This window comes from Schistocerca piceifrons, chromosome 7, assembly GCF_021461385.2.
Source record: "Schistocerca piceifrons isolate TAMUIC-IGC-003096 chromosome 7, iqSchPice1.1, whole genome shotgun sequence".
NCBI classification, from domain to species: Eukaryota; Metazoa; Arthropoda; class Insecta; order Orthoptera; family Acrididae; genus Schistocerca; species Schistocerca piceifrons.
In genome coordinates, this window is record NC_060144.1 from 418,810,653 (window position 1) to 418,820,327 (window position 9,675).

The following is a 9,675-nucleotide window of genomic DNA, read 5'->3' on the forward strand; positions in this document are numbered from 1 at the left end:
TTAATCTCAAGTTCGTGTCACGTTAGATACGAGGAAAGAACAGCATCCAAGCAATATGTGCATAGAATTTTGCAGTCGTAGTAATTTCCTTGAAAAATTTCTAAATTAGAAGTGTGCCGTATGTTGAAATAAACCTACAGTTTGTCCCTAAACCGAAATTTCATTCCTGTATTTGTGTTACCTGTTCTGGTGAAGTCCACTGCGGACAGAGACGTTATAATAATACCTCTTGCAATAAAACGCAAAATACATGGTGTCGAGCATCATTCAAAGGCGAGTCAATTATTCCTTTAATTTATGTTATGTTTTAGCTTTAGACAAAGCATTTTACAGAGCATTTGATTGACTCTTTCAGCTTTTTTATTTTCAATTTACTACATTTTTCAGTTTTTCTTTCAGAGTACAGAACGATTTCCTCATATAATGGCGGAAAGGACACAGCCACACTTCACAATCTGTGTTAGAGCCCTACTCGACAATCTTTGCTACTTAACGGAACCAACAAGCGGATATTATAGCTAGTGCAGTTTAAATGTCACTGCTTGAAAGAGCTTTGAGAAAAATCACTTGTGCTTCAATTCACAGCACACTATGACTATCATGATGGGAAGACATTGCACTGCGAAATCACTGTGAAATTCAGGCAGTGTTTCCAGTTCACGTTACGACATATTTACTTGAGATTGTATGGGGTTACATACTCGTTTGATATCATCTCTCCAGTCGAATGACAGATTAATGCTGGCAGATGTCACTCAGATGTTTATGCCCCAGAGGAAACTCATTGGACATCAGCAGCTCTTCATTGAGTACGAAATACACGGTCCAGTCACATTAACGTGACCACCGATTATGCTCGACGTCAAAGTACAATTAACATTCACGGACGGCAGGGGACTACACTAGCAGTGAATGGTGTACAAAGAGTGTTGGGAAACCGCGTAAACAGTGCAGTCGTTGTCTTAAGGCGGTAACGGAGCGATTTACTTGACGCTCAAAAGGGCATTAACACTGGCTTTTGGGCCAGCCGTGAGAGCAATTCCGATACGGCTACGTGTGTAAGGTATTTGCCTGCTGCCATGATTAAAGCATACCATGCAGGGTAAAATGGCACTATCAAAAGTGGTGCGCAACCGGCTGCAGACAAAGGGGTGAAAGACGACCGCGGAGATGGGTCCGGGCGATTAGACGCGCAAATGTTGAGCGACTAAGTTACCAGGTGAACTGAGAATCTGGCAGCAGGGTCTCCTTAACGACCGTTCAGCTAATTTTGCTGTGTATGGGTCTCTGCAGAATGCACCTGGTTCATGCACCAATGCTGACTACAGTTCATTGGCGTCGAAGTGGAGAACTAGCATACCAATAACCCAACTGGACGTCCACTGAGTATGAAACGGGAGGTCATTTCAGATGAATAACGTTTTATATTCTATCAGCGTGGAACGCCTGAAAGTAACACCTGGCAACAATCTTCGGAAGGGTCCAGGCTGGAGGAGGGGGCGTTATGGTGGGGGGAATGCTAGTGGCGTTGCCTGGGGGACCTAATCATCCTGAAGGGCACTATGGGTCAGCAAAAGTATGCATCTAAGCTTTGGCGACGAGCCCACTTCTACATGATGTTTGTTTCTCTTCAACACTGTAGCTTCTACCAGCAGGGCAACGCAACGTGTCACACTGCTCGCAGTGTTCAATCGTGTTTCAAAGGGCACCAGGGTGACTTTACCTTACTCTCCTGACCATAAGCCTCCGGATTTAAAAGCACACTAGCATCTAGAGGAGGATTTCTCAAACGAGAAACATAGCCACAGCCGGCCATGGCAGTGGAGACGGCGTGGATTCACATTCCTGTCAGTAACCTCAAGAACGTCATGGACTCTCTTCCTGTGCGTCTCGCAGCGTTACACGCAGCAAAAGACGCTTATTCAGGCTTTTGACTGGCGGTCATATTAAAGTGAGTGGACAGCATATATTCCACTCGACAGGTAAGGACGTACATACATCGTAGCTGTCGTCATGCATGACCTAGAAACCTCTGACCTCACCCGGGTATATTAATAACGAGCTGATCACTTCTCACCTAGTCCTGACCGAATTCTGATCCGTACTTGCATATGTAAAGATGACAGGCACTATGCGTGAACGATAGATTACTTTCAACCAATACATGTGTAGTAAATACTTGTTGAGACGAGCTGGTACTTTTCCGAAGTCGCAGTATAGCTAAGATTTTTGGTTCATTTGTAAACAGTACAAGTATATATTATGATCATATGTGCTTACGTATTGAAAACATACGAAATATATGAAGACAAATCAACATGACTTATTCATAAGGAGTGTCTTTTCATGCACATATTGATAGTTTCAGAATATGCTTAGGTTGCACCAAAATCAAATGACTTGTGTCATTATTAATGGATAAAGGAATGATTAGTTAACTTGTAAACCTCGCTAAATAATGTACGTATTAAGTAGTGGGAAATGGGAAAAAGTTATGGGCATTACATGCTGCTTTCATTATGAGTAGGTGTGTGGAGGAAACTTCATTCCATCTCATTCTGAATAGTGAGCTGTAATTAAAATGCACTATGATTTAAACTGTACACTACTTAGTGATGCGAGATAATCATAGGAAACTCCCACGGTTATCGTCTGACACCTTTACTATAGTTACCGCGCAATAGCTTTACTATTTATTAATTTTTAAAATTAATTAAAACGGTTTAAACAATTGCTGTGACGTAACTTCTATAGTTCTTGTAGTACAGATATCATTCAAGCAGCTGTGCGTGCATCTCACTGTCCGTATTACTCTGGTGTAACATGGTGTATGGTAAGACGCTCCTATGATTAATTAATTAATTTCGAAATTATCAGCTATAGCAGTTAATCCTACAAGTTACGGAGTCCCCCATCTATGCCGCATTCAACCCTGTCGATACTGAAACAGTCTTCCGCTTCAACCACGCTTGGGAAAAGTGCAGGCGATAGGCAAAGCATGTCCAGTTTCTTACTCGCCAACCTCTGTTAACTCGAACCGCCAGGCAGCTCGCTTCTCATGTTTGCAAATCCCTATATCTGGACATTAAGGATCAATATTTGAATAGTCAGAAATACAGAAACTACTACAACTTTCTGGATGAATTTAGAAAACAGTATTTTCATGAAAACATTCCTAATGAGTTCCCTTCGAACTGTCCACTTATCTTTAAAAAAATCAAAAGGGAATAATATTTACTGCCTCACAACAAAAATAAGGACATGCTCGGATGTCACTATAACTTCGTATACATACGCACCATTGACGAGAGAGTGAATGATTATATACAGGGTGTTACAAAAAGGTACGGCGAAACTTTCAGGAAACATTCCTCACACGCAAATAAAGAAAAGATGTTATGTGGACATGTGACCGGAAACGCTTAATTTCCATGTTAGAGCTCAATTTAGTTTCGTCCACCTACGCTCAATGGAGCACGTTATCATGATTTCATACGGGATACTCTACCTGTGCTGCTAGAACATGTGCCTTTACAAGTACGACACAACATGTGGTTCATGCACCATGGAGCTCCTGCACATTTCAGTCGAAGTGTTCGTACGTTTCTCAGCAACAGATTCGGTGACCGATGGATGGGTAGAGGCGGACCAATTCCGTGGCCTCCACGCTCTCCTGACCTCAACCCTCTTGACTTTCATTTATGGGGGCATTTGAAAGCTCTTGTCTACGCAACCCCGGTGCCAAATGTAGAGACTCATCGTGCACGTATTGTGGACGGCTGTGATACAATACGCCATTCTCCAGAGCTGCATCAGCGCATCAGGGATTCCATGCGACGGAGGGTGGATGCATGTATCCTCGCTAACGGAGGACATTTTGAACAGTTCCTGTAACAAAGTGTTTGAAGTCACGCTGGTACGTTCTGTTGCTATGTGTTTCCATTCCACGATTAATGTGATTTGAAGAGAAGTAATAAAATGAGCTCTAACATGGAAAGTAAGCGTTTCCGGACACATGTCCACATAACATATTTTCTTTCTTTGTGTGTGAGGAATGTTTCTTGAAAGTTTGGCCGTACCTTTTTGTAACACGCTGTATAAAATTCACTGTGATATATGTGATAGCCACCAGCATGCATTAGTGTTGTTCCAGCTTAGAGTCGTTTCCACGACTACTGTGGAGTACACAATGAGGCGACAGAAGATGTGAGATACCTCAGAACATCGTGTCGCACCTTCTCTTGCCCGGCGTAGTGCAGTTAAACAAAAGTGGAAGTGGCATGGACTCAACAAGTCGTTGAAACTCCCAAGCAGAAATATTGAGCAGTGCTGTCTCTATAGGCATCCATAATTTCGAAAGAGTTCCCGGTGCAGGATTTTGTGCACGAACTGGTCTCTCGTTTATATCCCCTAAATTTTCGACGGGATACGTGTCGGGCGATCTCTGTGGCCAAATCATTCGCTGGAATTGTCCAGAGTCTTCTTCAAACCAGTCGTGAACAGTTGCGGCTCACTGACATAACGAATCGTCACCCCTAAAAATTACACCTTTGCTTGGGGACATGCAGTCCAAGAATGTCTGCAAAAGCCGAACATATCCATTTTCGGTCAATGATCGGCTCAGTTGGACCAGAGGACCCACCTGTTCCATGTAAGCACAGCCCACACCATTATGGATGCACCGCCACCTAGCACAGTGCCTTGACAACTTGGGTCCATGGCTTTGTAGGGCCTGCACCACACTCGAATCCTGACATCAAATCTTACCAACTGAAATCAGGACTCATCTGACCAGCCCAAGGTTTTCCAGTCGTCTAGGGTCCAACCGATGTAGTGAAGAGCCCAGGAGAGGCACTGCAGGTGATGACCTGCTGTTAGCAAGGCACTCCCATCGGTCGTCTGTTGCTAAAGCCCGTTAACACCATATTTCGTCGCACTGTTCTAACGAATACGTTCATCGTACGTGCCACATTGATTTCTGCTGTTATTTCTCTCAGTGTTGCTTGTCTGTTAGCAATGATAAATCTAAGAAAACGGCGCTGCTCTCGGTCGTTAGTTAAGACCGTCAGCCACTGCTTTGTCCGTAAAGAGAGGTAATGCATGAAATTTATATTCACGGCACACTATTGACACTGTTTAACACGGAATATTGAATTCCCTAACAATTTCCGAAATGGAATGTTCCGTGCGTCTACCTGCAACTACCATTCCGCTTTGATAGTCTGTTAATTCCTGTCGTGCGACCATAATCAGAATGGAGAACGGAAACATTTTCGCATTAATAAGCTAATAAGACAACTCCGTCAATGCACTGCCTTTTATAACTCGTGTACGTTACTACCGCTATCTGTATTCGTGCACATCTCTATCCCATGACTTTAGTCGCCCGAAAAAGGCAGGAACAGCGTCAGCCGTAGAGTCAAGACGGAGGTGCCGAATACTCGAGGGAGTCAGCGTTTCAGCACCTGACAGAGTTTGAAAGGTGCTTCGTTAGGGGACATGCATTTGGCCAGCTGGTCGAATCGTGCAACATCCAGATTTGTGGGGCATTCGGAAGTGACAATAATCCAATGTTGGACTGCAAGGGAAAGTGAGGGCCGGCACACTCGACATCAAGTTTCCGAACGACTACATGTGACAACCACAAAGGAGGATCACAGTACTGTGAGCCTAACACACCCTACCTAATCCTACATGCGCCTGCTATCTGCAAAATATGGATTACCTTCAACATCCTGTGTGACCCCAACCATTGGTTGGAGACTAGTAGCCCCCAGACAGGTGAATGACCATCCCATGCACAGGCTGCCCTCAACACCACATTAACAACGGCTGCATTTATAGTGACTGCGATGCATGGACTGCTGACGAATGTCGTCGTTCTGTGCTACCCCAGATGACTATCGTCGGCTGGTATGGCGGAGACCTGGGTGGAAGTCACCGTGTTTTGGAGAGGACACCAGTGTAACATCTGGCGTTATGTTCTGGAGAGCCATCAGGTATGACTTCAGGTCACGGTTGGCAGTGATTGAGGGGACTCTGAAGGCACAGCGGTAAGCTAGAGACATCCTGAGTCCTCACGTGTTATGTCCAATGCCAATTTTGAGTAGGACAATGCTCGTCCACACATGGCACACGTTTCTATAAACTGACTCCTTGCGGTACACTGTTTTCTTATCTGAGGGGGTGTTGAACGTTCTAAACTAAAGGCAATACGAAAGAACACTGGATTATGGTCACAAGTGAGAGTGTCAAGGAAATGCTGGAAAGCATGTACTGGCACACGCCAGAACAAATACTCCCATTTTCGAAGATTCAGGAACCAATATTAAGAGCCTAGAAATATACTTCACTTTGATATCCCCATCCCCTCCATATCACACCTGTATGGGAAACGAGGATAACTACATCTTGCACTGAGACGTTTAAAAATCTGTTCGTCCCACATGATTTGAACGTGAAGAAACCGTAACACATGTTGCAGTTCTCCCTACCATGCACTTCATGATAGTTTGTAGAGTATGTGCGTGAACGTAGATCGTTCAGCCGCTGGAGTACACGGCTACACGGTAAAAGCCTGTCATCAAAATGGCGAGTGTTTAGTGAAAAAGCGACGTGCCTTTCGTTGTCATTTTAAAACGCCGCGTAACCAACCCATTACGTCAGGTAATGTGATTCGATTGTGGATAAGCAACTCCCGGCATTTGGGTAGATATCTACAAAACGGGAGCGAGTGTAACCAACACTGAAAACATTGCTGTCATTTAACAGGCAACGGTCACAAATCCATGCAGATCAGGAAGGAAGCCATTCGCTTTGGAATAATGAACACATCAGTGAGAAGGAATCTCCATGACCACAGATTTCATCCTCACAAACATCACTGTGTGTCATATTGTGTGTCATATTGTTGTGTAAAATGTAAAATTACAGAGTCGGGAATGTCACAATTAATAATATGTTCCGGGCTGTTACGCCGTTGTCGAATGGATTTCACCTTAAAACCCAGTGTTTCGTCCAGTGGATGCATGTCGAGCTAGATTTTCAATATCCTCTCCCTCTCTGCCGCCTTCGGTTTAGTTGGCTGTATATTAATTTATAGCTTCCCCTTGAGAATAATGAAAGAAAAAAGTTTTAAATGTTATGCAACAGTAAAAAAAAAAAAAAGGTTCAAATGGCTCTTAGCACTATGGGACTCAACTGCTGTGGTCATAAGTCCCCTAGAACTTAGAACTACTTAAACCTAACTAACCTAAGGACATCACACACATCCATGCCCGAGGCAGGATTCGAACCTGCGACCGTAGCGGTCGTGCGGTTCCAGACTGTAGCGCCTTTAACCGCTCGGCCACCCCGGCCGGCTTCTGCAATAGTCAATTACCCTTAAAATTCGATCTAAATTTAACAGATACAACCACAGTACTTTTGTAATAAGAAAGCCAGACAAACAAAACAATTTAATAATCGATATTAAGTTCTTAAAACATAGAAACTTTTTAGTTACAACTTTGACAAACATCAGTTTTACATTTTGTAAGTGTAAGGCCAAGAGGTTTTTAATATTCATGGACAATTTTAACAAAATCTCGCGTGGCCCTCATGTGGTTAGCTTAGGTGTTTGTCGTAGACCAATCTGTACCTGCTACCCAACTTCATAGATGACAAGTGTCCTACATCAATTTATTAGTAACAGCTCTACCTATACCACTGTGGTACGCAGTAAAAAATTATCATTTACTGTATGTGAATAGTTGCTGTGAAGGGAAAATACGACTAAAGCGTAACTGTCTTTCCCTTCCAATTTTTCAAAGCAATTGTATGTAGCTCATGCTCTGTTTTTTCTAATATTCTTGTTCTTTCGTTAACTGAGACCTGTTTTTTTTCAGACTTACTTGTACAGGGTGACAATTATTCAACTACATGAAAAAACGTAAATTACTTACAAACTACGGCATGACACACTTTATTCGACATTTAAACGTCACTACAGAGATTCGGATTTAGGTTAGGATATGATCAATATGCCTGCCATCATTGGCGATGAAGCGTCGCAGAGGCATAGCGAAATTCTACATGATCCGCTGAAGTGTCGAAACAAAGATGCTGTCGATGACCTCCTAATGGCTTCTTTCAGCTCAACAATATTTTTGGGTTATTGCTGTACATCTTGTATTTAATGTAATATCACAAATAGGAGTAGCATTTGTTCAGATCTGGAGACTATGGCGGCCGAACGAGACCCATGCCAGTAGCCTCTGGGATCCCAAAGTGCTCCTCCAGATCTTCGATCTCCTACCTCGATGGAGTCGAGCTCCGTCTTGCATGAACTTGTCGAAATCAGGGTTACTTTGAGGTAATGGGGATGAAATCATCTTCCAAAAAATTCACGTACCATCCGGTAGCTACAGTGTTATCAAGGAATGTGTCACTGGTTATTCAGTGATTGTATATTACACACCAGACAAGTCACCTGTCGAGGGTGAAGAGATTTCTCGATCGCGAAATGCGGATTCTCAGTCACCCAAATGCTCCAGTTTTGCTTGTAGAGAAACCCATCTAGATGAAGGTGGGTTTCGTTGTTAAACCAAATCGTACTAATTCCTATCATGCCCTGAGGCCAACGGTTCAGTTTTAACGTCCTAACGCAAAGCGTTCAGAAGTCATATAGGTCAGTACTTGTCACTCTGTATCTTCATAGTGTATTTACTTTTAACTTTCCGGCTTGTGCATGTTCCTCATACATGAAGTTCGGATCTTAAATATATTCAAGTACAACTAAGATGTCATTTGATAAATTTCCGTACTATTTTAGCACTGTAAATAATGCACCGTGTTCACGGAATATGTTGCTAAAATTGATAGGGGCCTTGTTAAGGAACAAACAGCAGCTGTGTGGCCTACTTAACATCATACAGATATGTTTACAACAGTCAGAGAAGCTGAGAACTAAATTTTGCATCCTGAGTGACAACCAGAGGTTTACATTGCCCAGGAAGGTACAGTGTCGCAGGATGTAGTTCTTTTTCTTTCTCCTGGCCTTATCTCTTATCTTCACGGAGTCATGTTAATCTGGCATTGGAAATCTTAGCAGTAGAAAGTGGCCTAATGCCCATCCTGTTGACATCTCTCGCAGGATGTAATTGAAAGCAGGAAACTATGTTACGTGGAGCGATTGATCGATAACAAATATTCACTTGAAACACTACGATGAATCACAAGAACATGTGAAGAGTTCTGTAGATTGCTCAACTGGAATAATGAGAATGTTTTGATGGAAGACTTTTTATATTGGGTATTCGTTATCAGCTTCAAAGCGTTTACAGGAAACGCACTGTTTTCTTGTTTGAAAGTAACGAACGAGAAGTAAGATAACTAGACCCACTGCATTCATGACTCTGTACCATCAGCAATGAGCAATGCATTGTCGATCCGCGTTTCAGTGCATTTCAAATGTTTACAACATTACGCTGCGAATGCCGCTTACCGTTTACTAAGTAAACTAGTCTTAACGATAAACATTTATAGTGTTAGGGAAGTCCCGTGACAAACTTCAAATGCTCTTATAAGGGAACGAGTGGGTAGTATTTTGAATAGGAACCCATGTTCAGAAACGTACGGTTCCATTGCTGCGACGGTTTCTGTTCAGATGTGTAATGCATCCACGTCTGCCGAGGA

General features: G+C 42.9%; 1 protein-coding gene across 1 annotated transcript in view; it reads right to left on the reverse strand.

Moving 5' to 3' along the window:
- The window catches only part of LOC124805749 (myrosinase 1-like), a 56,816-nt gene extending 47,425 nt beyond the window's left edge, over positions 1-9,391 (reverse strand). The window contains exons 1-2 of the mRNA XM_047266317.1: positions 9,322-9,391; positions 1,217-1,224 (exon numbers count right to left, since the gene is read on the reverse strand). Coding sequence (XP_047122273.1) covers positions 1,217-1,224; positions 9,322-9,391 — 78 coding nt within the window. The remainder of the gene's footprint in view (positions 1-1,216; positions 1,225-9,321) is intronic.
- Positions 9,392-9,675: the final 284 nt, after the last annotated feature.